This window comes from Poromitra crassiceps, assembly GCF_964638095.1.
Source record: "Poromitra crassiceps genome assembly, chromosome: 25".
Classification (NCBI taxonomy): Eukaryota; Metazoa; Chordata; class Actinopteri; order Beryciformes; family Melamphaidae; genus Poromitra; species Poromitra crassiceps.
In genome coordinates this window covers 15,028,811-15,051,310 of record NC_139649.1, presented here as the reverse complement: position 1 = coordinate 15,051,310, position 22,500 = coordinate 15,028,811, and the positions used below count along the sequence as shown (strand labels likewise).

Sequence of the window (22,500 nt, the reverse complement as noted above, 5' to 3'; positions counted from 1 at the left end):
ATTTTACGCAAGAAGTTTGCCAGGCTCAGTAGCTGTAAGGAACTTGACTCAGGATGAGACAGACAGAGATGAGTTTGGTACCACTCCTCTCATCACATTATGTGGTGAGCTGAGCAATGAGCTCCCAAAATGTCAGCACATTGCTTGGACACAGGCTACTTTTTTGACATTGACTGTGTGATTTTTTTGACAGCATCAACATTCACAGGTTTTGAAGTCAAACATGTTTCCTCTTCATTACAAATGGTACCTTCCGTTTGAATGGAAAATGGTTGATTTGAGCTGATGGGTTTGTCTCACGTGAACACTTCAATATCCATCATCACCCATCTCTGTATTCTCTCCAATCATAAATAACCACCTTCTCTTCTTTCACCAAAGTGGAGGTGTGCCGCTTATAAGCCCAGCTTCTGATTGGCACTTCACTTTATTAACAGCTCACATCTCTGTCAATGCTGACTCTAAATGTGGAAATCTTCACTTACGATATCACGCAGGCTACATTTAAGCCAATTTCATAGCTCAGCCTCAGTATTGGGATTTCAAAAATGCATCATGATCATGATTTGAAATGAAGAGCCAGTCACACTAGCAGCAGCTCTCTAGATTTGGAAAGTAGACTGAACTCACAGGGGGGGGGGGGCGTGTTGGCATCTCTTTCAATTCAGTCAGCAGACCAAATTGAAAAGCTTGAAAACCACAGATACCGTATGAACTACAACAGTGGTACTTTGACACGTATTGTTTGTGTGTGTGTGTGTGTGTGTGTGTGTGTGTGTGTGTGTGTGTGTGTGTGTGTGTGTGTGTGTGTATTACATGGCAGGAGATGTTGAATGTAAAGGACTGAACAAAATAAAAAAAGATCATGAAGTGAATTCTGAACTCAAAAAGTGGCTCTGCTTATTGCTTGGTGGGAAATAAAAAGACATGTGTGGCAAACATACATGGGATTAAAAAACATTGAGAAGATGATTTGAGATGAAATGCCAGTGTTGGAAGTGAGCAGGTATGGAGTGTGACACACTGTAACACAGTGTGATACACTGTAACACACACAGTGTGATACACTGTAACACAGTGTGATACAGCTGCAGTGCTTCTCAGTCAGAGAAATAGTAATAGTATTAAGTACCTTAATGATCCATGGAAAATGATCCATGATGTACTACTGCATTGATACTCAACTTGTGGCCACCCCTTGTGTGGCCCGCGATGGAATTGCAATTTTTTTTTTTTTTTTTTTTTTTTACAGTGCACCTGAACGCAACATGCAAGATACCCGCTGAATAAGTGTCCAAATGTTCATGTCATTCTGGCCAATACTCCACTTCTGTTATAGCATTTCAGTCTGGAATATGGAATATCTTTCAATAATCTATGATTTAGCTGCTAAATTGTCAAATACCGCCATCTGCTCGCTACCCAGGCACTTATGTATGTACTTAACCTACTGTAACTAACTTAACCTAACTAACTATCCGGTGTGCACAACATTGTCAGACTAATCTCCGGCTGAAACCTGTAATCCGCTACAGAAAAATGTATATTGATTGTTTATTAACTGGCCCCTGGCCTTCTATCATTTCACGAAAGTGGCCCCCGGGCAAAGCAAGTTGAGTATCCCTGTACTACTGTATCCCCCCCCCCAATTTTTTTTTTTAAATAAATTAATAAATTAATAAAAATCAAGCACTGGCAAATCCAACATGTGGATGGTTTGTCATTGAGACGGTCTTACATCTGTTTGCTCTTTGCCTTTTACCAATATTATAAACAAAAAAGAGCCAATCAGAAGCGAGAATTTGACGTGTTTAAAAAAAGGGGCGGGGACAGGAGGCAAATAGATGTAAGCGAGAGGGTGTGGTGATAAAGAGGGCGTGGCCAGCAAACGCCAACAGTCAATACTTACACAAGACTTGACATAAGCAAGACAAACGGAGCGCAAAGAAAGGAAAAAAGACAAAAAGACAGAGAAATGACAGTACACACAGGGACATGCACAGTTCACCCTACCACTGTGTTCTCTCTGCACACGCACACACACACAGACACACACACACGCACACGCACGCACGCACATACACGCACGCACGCACACACACGCGCACACACACTCGAGACAAACAAACACACACACACACACACACTCGAGACAAACAAACAAACACACACACGTGCGGTGCAGTGTACTGAGCGGTAGTGTATTTGTCACTTGCTATATGTGTAGCTGGGAGCGGGTGAGAGGCTTCAGGTTAGCGGGGCTCTGGCTCTGCAGCTCATGTTCACTCAGCTTTGTCAATCTGCTGTCAGCTTGTAGCTCTGAGACATATCGTCCCCACGCCCAGACGCCAGCGTCCTAGTCTCTTAGAACAGACGAGTTGGCTTCCGCAATTTTCAAATGCTTCCGCCATACCGTCTGTACTTCGTGGGGGGGGGAATCATGCACCAACCGGAATGGGAAGTAGAAAGGCGGGTTTTCCGCTCATTAGTCCAATCAGAATCGCAGAAAGGCGGGTCTTCCGCTCATTAGTCCAATCAGAATCCAATGTGCCGCATTTTTCGTGGACACACGTGTCGTGTTTGGTCGGATTCCGTCGAACTTCTTTCCTGTCTGAAGTTTTTTTTCCCAACTTCCTTGTGCATGTTCTGGGGGTGTAACGTACAGACTGTGTATAGCTGCATTCGCCGGATGTAGATGAGACAGTCTGTTTTAAGAGACTACCAGCGTCCCCACGCCCAGCCTCCAGACCACGCCCAGACGCCGGCCCCCAACTCCATCATTTCCTCTGACAGCCGAGGAAAGACAGCTTGGTCTGTCTCGCTTTCTCGCCGCGCGCACAATATGTCCGCATGGGAATATTAGCCGTAAAGCAGAGTTGATGGTCGGGGGTGAGGCCGTGGGGTGAGGTGTTGGTGCTTGGTCTTGAGCCGGGTCCAGAGTTGCTCTTTGGTTGGTTTTCGCAGCTCAAATGGAGAAACTGAGTTCAAGCGCAGAGCGGCAGACAGGGCCGCCGCTACGTACAAGCGCACCGCGCGCCGTGCGTACATGCGCTGCTACGTACACGCGCCGCTATGTACACGCGCACCACGCGCCGTGCGTACACGTGCACCACCATAATGGTGATGTGAAATGTTCATACGTTACATCTCTAGTTTGGAACCGATGTGGAATTTGAATGTCTGGGCTCCCGAGATTTGTGTGATTTCAAAGTGGGGTCACAAGCCCAAAAAGGGTGGGAACCCCTGACATAAGGTCTGGAATAAGTATTACAGAGCTTTTTTATGTCCTCCTGAGCATTCCAGTAGTCAAATGCAGGAAATTTGTTCAAAAGTCATCCAAAAGTAACAGTTACATTACTTTAATAATGTCATAGTTTGCCATTATATTACTGATTACAATGTTTAACAGGTATAACACCATGCTATTCAACATGGTGGCCTTGTCTCTGTGCTTACCTGGACCAGCACAAAAAATCGCTTCTTCCATCGTTTCCACACATTTTTGCCAATAGTCCACAGGTACCTGCGTGACAAGAAACATGGCTTCAGGCAAACATTGAGAATGTCGACACTGCCCTGAGTGATATGACTGAAGTCTGAGAGGATCAGACAGAGTAGAGCAAGGTATCTCCTGACCTCTGCTGTTGACATGAGGCTACTGCAGCCTTTCAGATGCACATTCAGATTGAGAAAAGGCTTTACTGGCAAGAATCAAGTAGTATTGAGTGTGCCAAAGCTTATTGCAATAGTACAGGATCAAATCAAGTACAAGCTGAATAATATGGATTATAGGAAAATGAAAATGAAAAACTTGTATTTAAGTTTTGTTCTAAGTCTTCCTGCACAGGCTCCCGCTATAAGCTTTAAGTAGCTTCTTGGGAGACCTGGCACTCCACACAATTGTGTTTTTGATGTTGATCCTCATGTCGACTGTTTGTGTGTGTGGGGGGCGAAATAAATCTGAAATCTGAAAATCTGAAATCTGAAAAAATAACTATAAACAAAATATACAGTATATGTACAGTACAGGCTATACCACCCCTCAAAGGTTTGGCCACAGAAGGAGTCCACCTCGACTGACAGACAGAGGTGTTGTCACTTACCCACAATGCTTCATGTTCTGTGGTTTGTCCATGCGGATGGCCAGTTTGATCCGGAGGTCGCTGTCCGGGCAGCCTTTAGACACCGTCATCTTGTGCAGCTCAGACTGCTTGGGGCTGTTGGGGGTCGGGTGTAGCACCACCTGGGGGCAGCCACACAAGCGTATGGAAGCAGATGCAGAGTTGCACAAACGCTGTATTGATACATACATTATTCTGTTAAATGTATGTCAAAGTAAAAGTTATATAGAGAAGCAAAGTGAGCGCCTACTTCCTGCTTCAGCACTGTACCAGAGATGTTCATCCGCCATTTATTTTCCCATAGACATTTCATAAAATGCTTAGTTTTACTTCATCAAACCAAACGGTTCAGCTATATTTAGAATCGGGAGAGACCATAGAACATTTCACCCGGACCAAAACTTAAAAATATTTTCTTTAAAGCAGCTACGAGCAAGATTTTCGATTGTTATTAAACAGTATAATTATAATATTGATGCATCACATCTTACCTATAATAGTAGCTGAGACTAGGGCTGCACGATATTGGAAAAAACAGAGATTGCAATATATTTGGTTTCTGCGATATATATTGCGATATGAAAGAATACAGGAATTTTCACCAAATGACTTGATTAGCTCATCAAGCCTTGTCCCTTTAAGAAGATAGTGGGTAACCTGCGTGGTGACATAGTAGCAAGTGTTTTTAGCTGCAGCCAGAGTGATTGGCAGGATGCTAGTGTGCTAATGCTGAGTATCAACCAGCAAAAGAGTTATAGCATGACATGTTTGAGTTACTTTGCCTTATCCTATGACATTGCGCGTTCTGCGATGTGAGTATTGCGCATGCGCACATTGCGATGACGATGCTGAAACGATATATTGTGCAGCTCTAGCTGAGACCAAAGCCGTGTGGATCGGAGATTACTCTCTTGATGATTATAGAGTCTGTGTCTGTCTACCGGCGGGCCGGATAGACCAGGAAGTGAAACGAAACGGTTTACGGCAGCTGCCTGCCTTCAACCGTTTCGCTCTGCCTAGCAACAGACCATAAACACGGAGAACGCCATGCAGGGGCTTGCTACTCTCGCGAACATCTCTCGTTATATTCTAACAGTTTGTTTGGAAGTAATTTTGTTATTTTGTGGTTATGGCCGAAGTGGCTGCGCGAAAACCGTTTCATTTCACTTCCTGATCTGCCCTGGCCCGCAGACAGACTAATCATCAAGACAACACTGGCCGATTCACTCGGGGTTCAAGCGAGACTACTCGGCGTTGGTCTCGTCTACTGTTAGAGGTAAGATGTGATGCATCAATATTAAATTTAGACTGTTTAATAACAATCGAAAATCTTGCTCGTAGCTGCTTTAAATCCGCTATTTTTTTACACTTTGGTCTGAGTGAAATGGTATGTGGCCTCTCCTGTTTCTAAATATATCTGAACCGTTTGGTTTGACGAAGTAAAACAATTTTTACGATTTTTAAGTAAAAGCATTTTACGAAATGTCTATGGGAAAATAAATGGCGGATGAAAATCTCTGGTACAGTGCTGAAGCAGGAAGTAGGGCGGTCACTTTGCCTCTCTATTAGCTTAAAGTACTAATCTGCATATCAAAGTGTTTGTTTTGCTACTCTATTACTGACTGATATAACACAATAGTGATTCAACCTATATCAATCAATCAATTGTTCTAAACAGCCGATGTCTGGTAGCTGTTTCCTGGGAGGAATCGATTGTCGCCCGCACAGGAAGTGATGCGTTTTTGTTTGGAATAAACATAAGAAGACGCGGGAGGTTAGCATGAGCAGCGATCGGGAGGTTAGCATGAGCAGCGATAGCCATCATGGCTGAACAGACAGATTCAGTTTGTCTTACCCGGCCCAGCTCCTTGTCCTCCAAAGCCAACACTCCAGTGCTCTCAGTGAACAGCTTCACCTTGACAGCAGGTAGTGGCTGGGTGGTGGTGAAGTCACCCTGGGTACCCCAACTACACACACACACGCACGCACGCACGCACGCACACACACACACACACACACACACACACACACACACACACACACACACACACACACACACACACACACACACACACACACACACACACACACACACACACACACACACACACACACACACACACCCCAAAAGACAAGAACAACCATACAGCCATGAAAGAGAGCAGTGTCTTAGGTAAGCCATGGTGTGTGTGTGTGTGTGTGTGTGTGTGTGTGTGTGTGTGTGTGTGTGTGTGTGTGTGTGTGCTTGCGTGTGTGTGTGTGTGACGTGCATTGTGTCCATCCGCTCTAGCCGAGATATAGAGAGCCCCAGGGATGACGTATTTTTGTAGTCGGAACGCGGAAGTCCCGGACTTCCTGGTTCTTCACTGTTTCTGCCTATGGGATTTTAATGGGTTTTTGCCACGATGCTTCAAATAAGGTCTCTGGGCAACGCAAGCTTAATCAAACGCGAACCAGTGTTCAGCGGGATAATCTTCACACATGAGGACCACTTTCATGAGTTTTGAAGCGTAAATGCGAGCCCTAGAAGTAAAAAGCTCGTGCTAAGCTAATCCAGAACTACACACAGTGTCGCATAGGCTTCCCCGTCACGTCACCACTCAACCTGGAGTGTTGTTGATGTGTGCGCTGCTGTGCACTGATTACCCCGGGCTGAACCAGGTGAGGGAAAGAGAATTTCCGTGTTCGTCCTTTGAAGTGATGACGTTATTGACGTATAATATCCCCGTCGACTCAACAGTGTAGTCTCATTTAGCCGTTTGCTAGCGAGCCGCCCTTTTAACGGCACGTAAAAGCTTAAAAACTCATAAAAGTGGTCCTCATGTGGGAAGATTATCCTGCTGAACACTGGTTCACGTTTGATTAAGCTTGCTTTGCCCAGAGACCTTATTTGAAGCATCGCGCCAAAAACCCATTCAAAATCCAATAGGCGTAAACAGTGAAGAACCAGGAAGTGTTAGCATCGATGTTTTCCGGACTCGTTCCTGGGGCTCTCTATGAGCACGGGATTTAGCCTAGGCCCCTCCCCCCTGCTGTACAAGGAAGCGAGAGTGGAGGCAGAAAGCGGCTCAAACCCGGTGAAACACACACACACACACACACACACACACACACACACACACACACACACACACACACACACACAGTGCCAGAGTGAGGGGCTCAAACCCGGTGAAACACACACACACCTAGGCACTAGGCAGCCTACAGAAACAGTTCTTATTCTTCCCCATTTCTTTTAATGACCTCATGCACTCTCAATTGGCCATGTTGCAGTAGTAGGCTACTAAACGTAGTGCAGCAGCAGGTGCGCACACAGCTTGCAGATACGGCTAGACTCGCTGTCTGATTTCTTTTAATTAACTCATGCGCTCAATTGTTGACAGCCTACTCACGTTGCAGTAAAGTTGACAAATACATCACAGTCGAGTCCACAACAGAAAATCTGCGGTGGCATTAGTTTTATGGACACTTCAAATAATAATTACAGCGAATAATCCTTCCAAAATGTTTGTTTTGAGAGCACATAGGCTACCTCATTGAAGCGTTTCTTTACTCCATGTAGGCTATAGAGAGTGCAGCAGGAGTCTGTCTGATTGTGTGTACCTACGTGTGAGAGAGAGTTCACGTCTTTAAGGTTAATTACTCTGCGTGTTTCACTGCTCTAAATTATTTAATAATGTTGCTTTGTCATGTTCTGAGCCTGCCCCGCCCGCACCCGCGATATTTTCATAATTTGCCAACCCAGCCCGCCTGCGGGGCGGCCCAGCCCGCGGGACCCGGCGGGTTCTGGGTGACCCGCGCATCACTACAGAGCAGCATCAAAGTAGCATCGAACTGATCAACGTTTGATGAGGAAAGGGCAGGCAGGCAGTTTGTCTGTATTGATGGTTATTTAACTCATAGTTTCCTATTGATTTACCACTACATCACTGCATACGGTATATCACTCCTACAGCATGGCCTAGAACAGCATCAGATGCATTGCAGGGAGAAGTCTCCATAAATACATAAAAATCTGTTTTCCACAAAGTAAAAGTAATCAGATTTTAATTTTGAAAAATATAATTAAAACATATATAACAACAACAACAAACAAACAAATAAGTAAATCAATAAATAACGAAATAAATATTGGCATAAACTGTCAAATAGGTGTACGGTATAATAGTTTGAAATTGAAACATATTTTTTTCCACCTTTTTAGTTCATTCTGTGGGACTAGAGTCCAATACTCATTCATATTCATTTAATATTGAATGTTTAATTTTGTCCTGCAGATGGCAGCATGTGTGCAGTCTTATGGTGTGTGTGTGTGTGTGTGTGTGTGTGTGTGTGTGTGTGTGTGTGTGTGTGTGTGTGTGTGTGTGTGTGTGTGTGTGTGTGTGTATGTGTGTGGAGGAGGAAAGGAATGAAATGAGAAGATGATCAGTTGATATTGGGATGGGAGGATGGTCAGCTTAACCCAGACATTCTCAAAGACTGGGTCGCAGGTGGGTGTGTGTGTGTGTGTGTGTGTGTGTGTGTGTGTGTGTGTGTGTGTGTGTGTGTGTGTGTGTGTGTGTGTGTGTGTGTGTGTGTGTGTGTGTGTGTGTGTGTGTGTGTGTGGGATCGCAGGTGGGTGCAAGAGATTTTATTTGGGTCACTAAACAAATTTGCAGAATTTCTTCCACAGTATTTTCTTTGTATACATTGTTGTTGTTTTTTCCTGATGAGAGGAATAAAATGAGAGCCTGTTGACTCTAAATGCATTTATTTGGTCTCAATTTATGATTAATTATTAGTATTGAACATGTTGTTTTCAATCACACACACATAAAATGAAGTTGTGATTGATCAAACACATCTCTTCAAAATGGCTGCTTTATCTATATTGGGAACTGCGTGGCGATGGTTTGTCATTTTTAATAAGTGTTTAAGTTTAAGTGTTTGTAATAAGTGTATAAGTTTGTAAATGGCCTGCATTTATATAGCGCTTTTATCCAAAGCGCTTTACAATCAGTAGATAGTCTACATTCACCCATTCATACACCGATGGCGGCAGGCTGCCACGCAGGGTGCCTACACACCATCGGGAGCAAGGAGGGTTAAGTGTCTTGCCCAGGGACACAGCGACAGCAGCTGGGAGAGAGCGGGGATCGAACCGCCAACCCTTGCGTCATTGGCCGACCCGCTCTACCTCCTGAGCTAAAGCCGCCCCACAAGTTTGTCATTTGTAATAAGTGGGTCTCTAGAGAAACACTGACCTTCTGTAAGCAGCGAGATACATACTGTAAAGGTGCGTTCACACCGACCTATTAAAGTTTTTTGCTGGCGTCGAGTTTACATACAAAGTCAATGCAAATGAGCGATTGAGCGTATATTCATTCGCCTGGGAGAAAAATCGCTGGGCGTCCGAGCGGCAGAGACAGAGCGATAGGGAGAAAATACGCTCGTCGCTCGAGATGAAATATCTCAACTCGAGCGAAAATACGCTGGCATCAGTCGCTCGCTGTTCAATGCTGATTGGCTGCCGTATGAGAGTGAGTGAAGGATCACACTGGCTTAGAACAAACCGCTGGTTTATTGTGTGGCAACAAACCGCATTGACAGGCTGACAGCTGACATGAAGTGAAGTCTGTCCTACCGGTATGGAGCTCGCATTAGGAGCACGCTGATAGGCTTTAGCTTGTAAACAATGACGGTGGCTCGTAGTGGACAAATATCATGACATTGCGTAACGTTATATCCCCCACATGTCCGTCATTTCGTGTGCCTGTTGATGAGCGATTTAAACAGAGCGACAGAGCGATTCCAAAGGGTTGAATCAAGCGACAGAGCGAAAAATAAATATCTCGGTGTGAACGCACCTTAAGCAGGTATCTGGTTGTCTCTGTCTCTCTTTCTCTCTCCCTCTCAATTCATTTTCAGTTCAAAGTATACAAGTGAATACAATAATAATGGAAATAATTGCTACCATAAGGGAGGGGTTTAAAAAAGAAAAGGAAAACATTATAAATCCTCTTTCTTGAATTAGATCACCTGTATAACCAAACCTTTTCTTTCAATAAAAACATAAAGAAATCTGCTCCATTTGTATGACATGCTCCAATAGCTCCTCTGTGTCTCTCTCTCATTCTCTCTCTCCTGCCTTGACAAGCCTTTACATTTGAACTATATTACAGTTAGCTGTAATTTATTTAATGGTTAGGAATAGGGGTGTGTGTGTGTGTGTGTGCGTGGTTGAATGTGTGTGTGTGTGTGTGTGTGGTTGAATGTGTGTGTGTGTGTTAGCAATACGCTTATGAACAAACATCCGTCATGTTAGCTCGGTAGCTGCGGTGCCTTTTCGTGTCGACAGAACTCCCACACATAATCCAAAAAGGTTCATAGTGTCTATACTTTACTTAGATTGATAGGTTTTCTTTTATATCAGACACAGGTTTGTATTCCTACCTGACATGTTTCGACGGTAATACTTCCGTCTTCTTCAGAGGTGTCACTAGATGGTGTGTGTGACGTGTCTTTAACAGCTGATGTTGTTTACAGAGGCGTGATCGTCCTGTCAGATTTGACAGGACGACCACGCCCCTTGCTGTCATCTCGCCGTTTGAGAACGCTGCTCCAGGTGGTGGAAAGCATGTAAGCCCCCTCGTCCCGGTTCATCGTCGTTTGCGCCCGCTTCCTGATCTCCACTGCCTCCATAATCCAGCGCTGGTGTTTGTTGTCCTGGGTGCGGATGACTTTGGCCTTATCCCAGTCCATAATGTGGTTCTCCCTTTTGCAGTGATCTGTGATTGCTGATTTGAGATTTTCTTGTAGTGCCTGTTCCTTTATAGCCCGTGTCTGCCTTTTTGTTGTCTCCTTCTCACATTCCTTTTGGTGCTCTTTTTTGCGGGTGATGAATGACCGTCCTGTTTCTCCTATGTATGATTTATTGCATGATTGACATGGTATTTCATAGATGACGTTACATTTTTTGTTTGGGTCGATTTTGTCTTTTGGGTGCACTAGCAGTTGTCTGAGTTTTATGTGTGGTTTGACTGGTGTACTGATGTGACGTTTACTCATGGCTCTCTGTATGCGTTCAGTGATGCCTCTGATGTATGGTAGTGTGACCGCCCCTATGTCATCCGCACCCAGGACAACAAACACCAGCGCTGGATTATGGAGGCAGTGGAGATCAGGAAGCGGGCGCAAACGACGATGAACCGGGACGAGGGGGCTTACATGCTTTCCACCACCTGGAGCAGCGTTCTCAAACGGCGAGATGACAGCAAGGGGCGTGGTCGTCCTGTCAAATCTGACAGGACGATCACGCCTCTGTAAACAACATCAGCTGTTAAAGACACGTCACACACACCATCTAGTGACACCTCTGAAGAAGACGGAAGTATTACCGTCGAAACATGTCAGGTAGGAATACAAACCTGTGTCTGATATAAAAGAAAACCTATCAATCTAAGAACTCCCACACGTTTCCTTATTTGCTGTGTTGATAATGCGAGGCGTGTGCTGCAGCACTATCTACAATTTAATATCCCGTGTAGCTCTGAACTACTCCCATCCTCCACTAATGACAATGTATGACAGAGAGCTAACCAGCCAGCTGGCTCATTTAGCAATCAATTTAGCAGCCAATATGAATCTTAACGAGCTACTGATGCGAGCAATGTACAGGGTGAAGAAGATGAGGAAATGAAACAAGTCAAACTGTTGCCAAAGCTGGTCCTGGAGTAGCACAAACTAACAGTGGGTGTCAAGAGTCAACACACAGACTTTTGATTGCCTTGAGGCCTGAGATTAGAAGCCATTCAATCAGAGTTGGTTCATGTTCGTTCTAACTCACAAGTCCTCAGCCGAGGTAGCACATCCCGGGCCAGTTCCAGGGACGCTGTTCTGCAGCTGAACCTGCCATCTGATATTTTAAAAACACTTGTCCCCGGCACAGTGGCTCAGTGGTTAGCAATGTTGCCTCACAGCAAGAAGGTCCCGGGTTCGAACCCCGGTCCGTCCCATGCAGGTCCTTTCTGTGTGGAGTTTGCATGTTCTGCCCGTGTTTGTGTGGGTTTTCTCCGGGTGCTCCGGTTTCCTCCCACCATCAAAGACATGTATGTTAGGGTTAATACTCCTGTCAGTGCTCCTGAGCAAGGCACTGGCAAAATAACTGGAGTTGGTTCCCGGGCGCTGCACTGCGGCTGCCCACTGCTCCTAGTTCTACGAAGGTTCCTAGTAGAGGATGGGTCAAATGCAGAGGATGAATTTCCCCATGGGGGGAATAAATAAACTTAAATTGACCCCAGGTGTGGTTCGTTTCATGAGTGTGAACTTTGCGTTCCGTGCGCGGGTGCGGAACAGCGTACCGTGACAGGGTCCACTTGAAAAGGTGGTCTGGGGAACGCTTTGGTCGAATGTGAATGCCAACCACCGTACCGAACCACGTAGACAACACACGGGCGAGGATACACTCCAGGCGTAGGTGATGACACAGGTGTACTCTGCAAGTGTTCTATTCCGTTCCCGAGCGCGGAAGAAATGTTGTAATGTGAAAGCTGACCAGCGGGGGGAGAGCGGAGCGGAACGGAACGAAATCGTCCTCGGTGAGGAAGCAGTCTGATGAAAGCAGTATTACATTATTCAAGAGGCTATCACCATGACGACGCCTCGTGTCCCAGGCCGTCCATTTCCCCTCACACACTTAGAGCGTGAAATAGCTGCAGGGCGAGAGACCTTGTGGAAGAGCAAGTGTGGCTGAGGCAACTCAGACGGGAATGAGTGGCGACCCTGGAACTGGTGTGTGGAAGAGCACGAGGGATACAATGAATGCATATATTGTGAGTGTGTTGTGTGTTGTGTGTGTGTGTGTGTGTGTGTGTGTGTGTGTGTGTGTGTGTGTGCGTGCGTGTGTGTGTGTGTGTGTGTGCTAGCGTACGTGGGTTTGGAGGCCTCAGCTTGGTCTGTCTGGAGCTTGTGTCCGCCCTCCACCTCCATGGTGCAGTAAACAATCCTGTTAGGAGCCAATGACTTCAGCCCCTGCACCTCCACTATCACCACCTGACACACACACACACACGCACACACACACACACACACACACACACACACCCACACACACACACACACACACACACACACACACACACACACACACACACACACACGGGCACACACAGGTAGGCACACACACACACACACACACACACACACACGCATACACACACACACACACGGGCACACACAGGTAGGCACACACACACACACACACACACACACACACACACACACACACACACACGGGCACACACAGGTAGGCACACACACACACACACACACACACACACACGCACACACACACACACACACACACACACACATACACACACACACACACACACACACACACGGGCACACACAGGTAGGCACACACACACACACACACAGGTAGGCACACGCATGCACACACACACACACGCATGCATGCACACACACACACGGGCACACAGGCACACACGCACACACACGCACGCACGCATGCACACACACACACACGCACACACACACACACGGGGACAACGCAAGAGAGGGGGGAAATAAAAATATATGCATGAGATGAAATTCATTGTGCTGCATTATATACAATCATATAATTACAGTGAACAAAATTAAAAATGAAGACTACATTTCCCATAAGCCGCATTGCTTCCCGGTTCCCCTCCCTGAAGAGGATCAACACAACATGTGATTTTTTTCCATCTTCCTTTCCCTCCTCTGCCAGTAACTCCGAAAGCCTTAGCTCCATTTGCTCTGGAAAAACAGAACCTCTTCCTGTTTTGTGCCATAAAGCAATCCAGCAGATTTCCCTCCAGATCCACCAGGGGAGAAACAATGTGCCGTAAAGCAATCCAGCAGATTTCCCTGTGCTCACTGAAAAGGTCATTGCCTATAAGCATGATTTGTGACATCACAAATAAATACTTGGAGCCAAACCCTGTGCAGTATTCAGCAGTGAAACTTTCAAAATCAACAATATTTGTATATTTACAGATTCGGACATTTAAAACATGTCTTAAAACATGACTTTAGTTTAGGGGGTCTTACATCTCTTATTTTTAATCGACAGCTGTGTCCTGGGTTATTTATGATCAAACATTCTATGTTTGGTATTTGTGGTGGCATTTCTATCCTGTTTCTCTTTGGTGAGGAAGCTCCTGAGAATCAGCCATAGGTGATTGGCATACTGATAGGTAGGAAGATGCCCCCCACCACCACCACCGCCTCTGTCTTTCCCATCATTCATCTTACGCTTTGCTGGGAGTCTAAAGCAACAACAAAAAGTCACCAACCTCCAGGGTGAAGGACAGCACCACGTCGGACTTGGACAGCGTGTTCTCGTCCTCCTGGCCCATGTCCATGATGGAGGTGTTGTGGCCTCGCTTCAGCTTCTGCAGCTTGAACTCTCCTCCCTTGGAGACTGGCATGCTCTCCAGGTTGGCCATCAGCAGGTTGACAGAAGATCGCATCTCCTCAATGTACATGGCCTCCATCTCTTTGGACACAAACCTGGGGAACTTCCCACCCTGTATGACGGAAATGAGAAGTCAATCAGCCTGATCAAACGTTACCTCAACCATTGGATCAGGGCTCCCCCACACAAGTACCCAGCCACCCATCATCCCTCCACCCACCCACTCATCCCTCCACCCAGCCACCCATCCATCCATCCATCATCCATGGTCCATGGTCCTTTACCCGAGCGATCTGATCAGCCATCTGCAGTCGTCCATCCAGCTCTCTTCTGATCTGGGCAGCCTGCTCATCAGGGTTGTCAAGCTGGGGAAACACACACTCCAGGTCAGTACATACACATACACAGTACATACACATTACATTACATACACACATAGGGCTCTATCTTCCCGATTTGCGTTAGCGCCCGTTTTGCGCTGGAATAGCCGCAAAGCCCTAATTGTGGGCGTTTGCGCTTCAATAGCCTATACCATAATTGTCCACTCGGGTTAACCTATTGTTGCATGGTGCAATTGTGTGCAGGGAGAGAGGTTACTGTATTATACTATCAATGGTTACTGTAGTGTATAGCGTACTGGCCGGTGTTGTGTCAGAAAGTGATTTTCTGCAAGAAACTGATTTCGATCCGCGGGACCACGCACAGCACAGTGCTGCCTCGGTGCCTCGGCAGTGCCTCTACCCACCCTGTGCACCGACCTCCGGGGAGACCCCCCTTCATAGCCGAACACAAAGCACCGCTCCCCGCGCTACACACAGACTCCCGCCCGGCCAAACCCTCGTTCCCCTGGTAATCCAATTCAAAACACAAATCACTTTTTCGCACAAAACCATGACAAACGAATTCTCATTGTTAAATCAAGGTGTGTTTTTTTCTGCAGTGTAGGTTAGTTGAAAATCAACGTGGCATTCTGAGGAGGGAATATAGACGATTCATTTGAATTTGATGGCCGCGTGTATTTATTTGAGCCCGTCCGGAATAACGTCATATGGATTACAAGGAGCGGGGGGAACAGGAGCTGCTATCAATGTGACGGACAGCAGAGCCAGAATGAACCAAGAACACCAACACTAGATTGTTCATTTTCTTATTGTCTCTATATGATAGAAATAATAACGATATGCGGCGCTGCCTGTCAGAAAATAAGATATTTACAGGACATAAATACAAGCATTTCACATGCCCCGTTTTCGGGTCGCAGTTCAAAACAAATTATCGTTCAGCGCATGGGAATCAAACCGGACTCATCAGGGTGACTTAAAAATCACATTTAAAGCTGGAAATAAGGGTTGTAAAAGAACAGAATTCTCCTTTAACCAGCTCTACTCCGCAGCGTCGGGCGAAGCACGGCTCTTAGCTGCGGTATAATGAGGATATACCACAGCCTGTCGTGAGCTATTGGTTAAATACCAAAAAAATACAATAAATACAATAAAGGTTTGTGCAGAAGCAGCAGCTACACAAAACAGGGATGACCACCACCAATCATCCCCATAACGTAGTGCAAATGTATAAGTGAACAGTCCATTGGATGTGTCGGCACTGACTGGAGCCAGCAATACCCATGTTGATGTGATGTGTGACTATAGGGCATCAGTGAAGCTCAGCTCAGATCCAAAGCAGCAGAGACTCACTTTCACTGCAGTCGATAAAGCAATTAGAGTTGGTGCTGATGGGGAATGAGAGCAGGAAGTCATCACTGCTGATTCACGGCTCGACATGAACTTTGTGAGGCACCTGTCTTTCGGAGAAGTAAGTTTACCTTTCACTACTTGTCCAGGCACAAAAGTCACTTGTCCGGGTAAAAATGGGTAATTTTACATTCTACAACAGCATGAGTGAATACTGGATTCTGATTGGCTAGCAACAGTGGTAAATAGGCCAACAATCTACAGTTCGGCTCCAACCGCAGTATCACTCCGCTCCCTGATGAATGAAGAACACCTGTGCTGACTCCGCTCACTGTTAGCCTGTCAGTCTACAAATCTCTAACAAGGAAATGTCCGATTTCGTAGTAACGTCACCAAAACGGGCTGCTTTAGATAACTGTTTAAATAACTGTACTTTTACAGGCAATGTATCAATAACTGTGAATCCCGTTAAGGAATAGGTTAGTTGTTTTTTGGCTCAAAGGCAACTAAATGTTTAGTGCAATCATTGATCTTGTGTATGGAACTATATTCTGTGGCGGAAGGATAAATGTATTCTGAAACCAGTAATGATTGTAAATAAATGAATTGAATGTTACAATTGTGTATTTTTTATATTATGTGGTAGCTATTGTAGAAATGAAATTTACCACTCGAGGAAGGGGGTTGTGGCCACATTTACCACTGGTACAGGGTTTATAGCACTCGGCTTTGCCTCGTGCCACAACCCTGTACCAGTGGTAAATGTGGCCACAACCCCCTTCCTCTCGTGGTAAATTTCTTAAATAATTTACTTTTTTCGTTTTGCAGAGGAGGTTTTTCTCCGACAGTAGGAAACAGTTGAAGACTTTATTTGCCTCGTCATCAGTCACATTCAGTGAACTCCTGATCATGACCAGCTGCTAGCCGGTCGGCCTGCATGTTTAGAAACACTTCTCCGCTGTATGCCGCCACACTCCCACGAGTGTGGCTCATTACCAGCCGAGCCCCTGGTATAACGTCTGCCCTCTGCATCGCTGGCAGAGCGCCTGTAGTTCAGCAGCTCCCAGCTCATGTTCCAGATCATGCTGTGAGTGGGCGGGTGGTTCAATGGCACTTTACAAACCATTCATGTCCCCCGTGGTATTGAATAATTTCATGAATGGATGGAGTTACGTGGCTGCATTATTTGGAAGAGAGCAAAATTGGTGAGTAAACAAGTAAAAGTTGAATCGTTTCTTTTGCCCCCATCTGCCAGTTTGAAAAATGCAACAAGGAGATGATAGCCTACTACTGCATTAGGCTTTAGTATTATATACTTAGTAATTCTCTTTACTTATTTACCTTGGATCAAAAAGTGCTCGTTATGAAACTCAACTAGGAAATGATCTGTTTTATTAGAATTCCATACATGTGCATGAGGGTAATCAGGTAGGTAGTTACTAATGAATCAGGTAAGTAGTTAGGTAAGTATATGCATGTGGAGAAGCAGCTAGATGAGTAGAAAAGTGAACAGGTAATAGTACAGCAAGTCGATAGAGACAGACTAATGTCTCCCTCTCTCACCTTCTTCTCCCTCTTCATCCTCATCATTGATTTCCTCTCCCACAGGCTGCGTTAACATCCTGCCTGAACACACAGCCCTGCTGCTACCACCAACCGAGGAGCACATCTCAATCACAGTCGTCTCCGCAGACTGGCTCTCACAGGGGAGCTCGTCTCCGCAGACTGGCTCTCACAGGGGAGCTCGTCTCCGCAGACTGGCTCTCACAGGGGAGCTCGTCTCCGCAGACTAGTAGGGGACACGCCAAATGTGATATTCCCTAGAGCAGTTTTGGGCCGCCATGGATTTGGGAAAAAAAAAAAAAAAAAAAAAAAAAAAAAAAATGTATTCCCCCCCCCCGATTTTTTTATCCCATTTTTATCCCCCATTAGTGGTAATTTACTTTTATTTATCCTGGTTATTGGTCCATGTTTAAGGCCGTTTCTCACTGGTGCGGAATGCGTTGCGATATGCGATGCGAAATTTCGTGCGGATTTTCCGCATTGCAAACTATACACACAGGTCCGGGTGCGAATTATTCGCATTCCCACGTTCATTTTCCGTTGGCGGAAAAACAGTGAGCAGAGACCACAATGCAGTCAAGCAGTAGTAGTAGCAGTGATGACGACCTGCTCCTCATATTGCTGAGAAAACAAACGAGAAAGAGGAAAAGAAGGTTCTGGGTTCACCCAATTTTAGAGAGGCGCACAGCACATGGCGAGTTTCATCAGCTGGTCGAGGAGCGCCTGTATCACAGTCGCTTCAGGCAGTCTATTTCAGAATGGGAGTTGAGCCCCTCACATAATGAGGAAACACACAAACTACCGCAAACCTATCGACCCTGAACAACGACTGGCAGTGTGTTTGAGGTGAGCATTTTCATGTAATTTATTTTGTTTACCGTCTTTTGCTTTAAAAAAAATCACGATATACGAGGGATCAGTGTTTGTAAACAAACGAGGAAACTGGGGGGGACGTTCACGCTAGGAAGGCTATAGATATCCTGTAACGTTACAGTAGGCTATGAACACAAATTGAATCATCACCATGCCAAACAGCAGCGCAGCTCCATACTACAATGTGACGTCAGTTGTAAATAAAGGATTTCATTGGTCAAACGTATCTTGCCGCATCCGAAAATCCGCGGAAGTCAAAGTCCGTGCGGAAAAATAAACCCCCGCACGAATGTTCCGCCTCGGTGTGCAAGGTTCTCATTAAACTCATTAAAACATTTTGTTGCGAATCTCCGTGCCGAATATTCGCGCGAAAATCCGCACCGGTGTGAAACGGCCTTTAAGCTCCCCACAAATGCAGATGTTTTTTTAAATATATATACCGGTAACCAATTGCAAATTATTACAATTACCAAACAGATAAAAAGTAGATTATTATATTGAAATGTTATTTTAGATTTAGAATGTTAAAGCAGCTACGAGCAAGATTTTCGATTGTTATTAAACAGTATAATTACAATATTGATGCATCACATCTTACCTATAATAGTAGCTGAGACCAAAGCCGTGTGAATCGGAGATTGCTCTCTTAAGTCTGTGTCTGTCTAAACTCGCGTCAACAGGGGGCTCTCTCTCTCTCTCTCCTTACCGCCGGACCGGATAAACCCGGAAGTGAAACCCGGAAGTGAAATGCAGCTGCTTGCCTTAAGGCTGAATTATGCTCACCCTGCCGTGAAGGGCGCGGGGGTGGAGCGAGGGGCGGGCGCGTCAAATTACGTAAATTTGTTGGGCGTGGTTATTCGCTAGCTCCAGCGGCCGCTCGCGTTGTGCCTGACTTTTTTTCTAACAGCGCGAGCTTCTCTCCAAACATGGCCGCATTCAATCCATTGAGCCCTGAACACTGAGCTGTGTTTTCGCCACATTTCTTGACCCATGTGGTAGGCTATAAACTTAGATTTGCAACTGTTCGTTTTTAGTCATTTCACCAAGTAAATGTGTTGTGTTGAGAGCATTATTGAGAGAGATTAAAAGCAGCACAGAGTAGTAGGCTATCAGGGCTGAGTAGTAAAAACGGCTTTCAGTAAAAACAAGTTTGGTGAGTCCTTCATGTGCTGATGTGCGGTCGTTTGAGAGTGAAAGCGCACTCAGTACTGCACAGCGTTTCATTGCGACTTTTCACGGGCTGTTTTCACCATTGTACAATGCACACAATACATGCTGATCACTTTCTGAGTATAATGGCATCTGCCCCAGCGCGAGGTCTGCACGGTGACTCACGGAGACTCGCGGGGCCCCACCCCCACGGAGCTTTGCTCGAGCATAAGAGCGCCTTTAAGGTCTCATTATGCTTTCCGCATCAGCGAGGAACGCGAGTGTCCGCGCGGAAAAGTGACGTCAAATCAGCAGACACGCCCCCCGCAAGGCTCCGTGCGGACGGTTTTCGAGCGGCCGTGCGCACGCCGAATTTTGTAACTACGCGGACGCGGACGCGGACGGGCGGACAAAGTGGAGTTTTCAAGACTTGCGCTCAATTCCGCCTGCAGAAACCCACACAGAGTACAGTATACAAGCTCCACACGTTTCCTCGTCGGATTCCGTGTCTCTCATTTCCGTGCGGCCGGCCAAAGCGTCAAGCATAATCCAGGCTTTACCCCGTTCGCGCTACCTAGCAACATACCATAAACAAGGAGAACGCCATGCATACTCTCGCAAACATCTCTTGTTATATTCTAACAGGTTTTTTGGAAGTTATTTTGTGGTTATGGCCGAAGTGGCTGCTGCAAACCGTTTCATTTCACTTCCTGATCTGCCCTGGCCACAGAGAGACTAACACTGGCCGATTCACTCGGGGTTCAAGCGAGACTACTCTGCGTTGGTCTCGTCTACTATTAGAGGTAAGATGTGATGCATTGATATTAAATTTAGACTGTTTAATAACAATCGAAAATCTTGCTCGTAGCTGCTTTAATTTTCTATAAAACACAATACATTTGAATGTAATTCCACAACGTTTATTTTTGGCCCTCGGCCCTCCACCCAGATTGAGTTTTGGCCCTTCATGGGAAAGAATTTGGGCACCCCTGCCCTAGAGAATGTACACACCAAAAAGTGTGCCAACCCTATTGCTCATGCACTCCCAGGCTACACTGTAGCTTATGTTCTGCTGCTGATATCCAAAGGAGCAGAGAAAAACGTTCACTAAAGAATGGGTCTCTCCTGATTTGAACTACAAATACTACTTTTATACATTCGGACGTGTGCATGAAAACCAGTGTGCGCAACTTTTATTTGGATGACAATGCCAATCAAAACCAACATATTAATTAAGCTTTACATGTTCAACACCTTGTCCACGCCGTCCACTCTGTAGCCACAGTAACCTACTAGTGAGTCTATTATGTTAGCTCCGCCCACTCTGTAGCCACAGTAACCTACTAGTGAGTCTATTATGTTAGCTCCGCCCACTCTGTAGCCACAGTAACCTACTAGTGAGTCTATTATGTTAGCTCCGCCCACTCTGTAGCCACAGTAACCTACTAGTGAGTCTATTATGTTAGCTCCGCCCACTCTGTAGCCACAGTAACCTACTAGTGAGTCTATTATGTTAGCTCCGCCCACTCTGTAGCCACAGTAACCTACTAGTGAGTCTATTATGTTAGCTCCGCCCACTCTGTAGCCACAGTAACCTACTAGTGAGTCTATTATGTTAGCTCCACCTACCCTGTCACCACAGACACCAAGTTCATAAGGGCTGCAATACTGAAAATGCAAAGGCCTCTATCATTGGGCCATATGAAGTCAAAATTCAGAAAAATAAAGTTAGAATTCTGAGTTTAATGTAAAAATTCTGGAATGAAAAGTCAGAATTCTGAGGGGGAAAAAGTCTGAATTCTGAGATTAAAGTCTGAATTCTGCGTTTACTGTCAGAACTTTGAAGAAGAAAAAAATTATTCTGAGATTAAAGTCAGAATCCTCAGATTAAAGTCATAAATCTGAGGAAAAAAGTCTGAATTCTCAAATTAAAGAAAAAAAAAGTCAGCATACTGTTATGTGACATCACTGATGACACTGATGATATTACTGGTGTTCTACTGGAATTTGAATGTCTGGGGTCCCTAGATTTTTGTGACATCACAGTGGGGTTACAAGCCAAAAAAGGTTGGGAACCCCTGGTTTAGGGTTAGTAGGGTTTAGTGAAGGTTGAGAGATATGTGAGACATTGACAGGTGGAGGTGGGGAACCCCTGGTTTAGTAGGGTTTAGTGAAGGTGAGAGATCTTGGTTTAGGGTTAGTAGGGTTTAGTGAAGGTTGAGAGATCTGTGAGAACATTGACAGATGGAGTGTTTGGGGCAATGAGCCGAGCAAGGTTCCTCTGCTGAGGAACTCTGGCTTGGAGGTTTGTGCTTTGGTAAACACAAGACTGTCTGAGCCCGTTGTCATGACTACAGGTCTCTCCATTCTCCCGACAGTCATTTTTTTAAGGACACACACACACACACACACACACACACACACACACACACACACACACACACACACACACACACACACACACACCCCTTTGCCAACATAAATATTTGAGTGCAGAGCCACCAATAATTTGCACTCTTTAATCCATAGTTATGGATTGTGGGACAAGAGCAGTGTGAGAATGAATGGGTTGCTTGATGGAACTGCGGCCCCCATCAACAATGCATCACCCCATTCCCTTCCATTCTAACCACTGTGTTGGAGAGGGTGGTGTGTGTTG

General features: G+C 45.6%; 1 protein-coding gene across 10 annotated transcripts in view; it reads right to left on the bottom strand.

The window, feature by feature from the left end:
* LOC310798074 (calcium-dependent secretion activator 1) overlaps positions 1–22,500 on the bottom strand; it is a gene marked incomplete at both ends in the record, with an annotated part of 159,682 nt that overhangs the window by 97,890 nt on the left and 39,292 nt on the right. For all 10 annotated transcript variants that reach the window (XM_083660564.1, XM_083660559.1, XM_083660561.1 and 7 more), the window contains 6 exons: positions 3,457–3,523; positions 4,104–4,243; positions 5,977–6,088; positions 13,033–13,154; positions 14,444–14,677; positions 14,850–14,930. In XM_083660564.1, the coding sequence (XP_083516690.1) occupies positions 3,457–3,523; positions 4,104–4,243; positions 5,977–6,088; positions 13,033–13,154; positions 14,444–14,677; positions 14,850–14,930 (756 nt within the window). The remainder of the gene's footprint in view (positions 1–3,456; positions 3,524–4,103; positions 4,244–5,976; positions 6,089–13,032; positions 13,155–14,443; positions 14,678–14,849; positions 14,931–22,500) is intronic.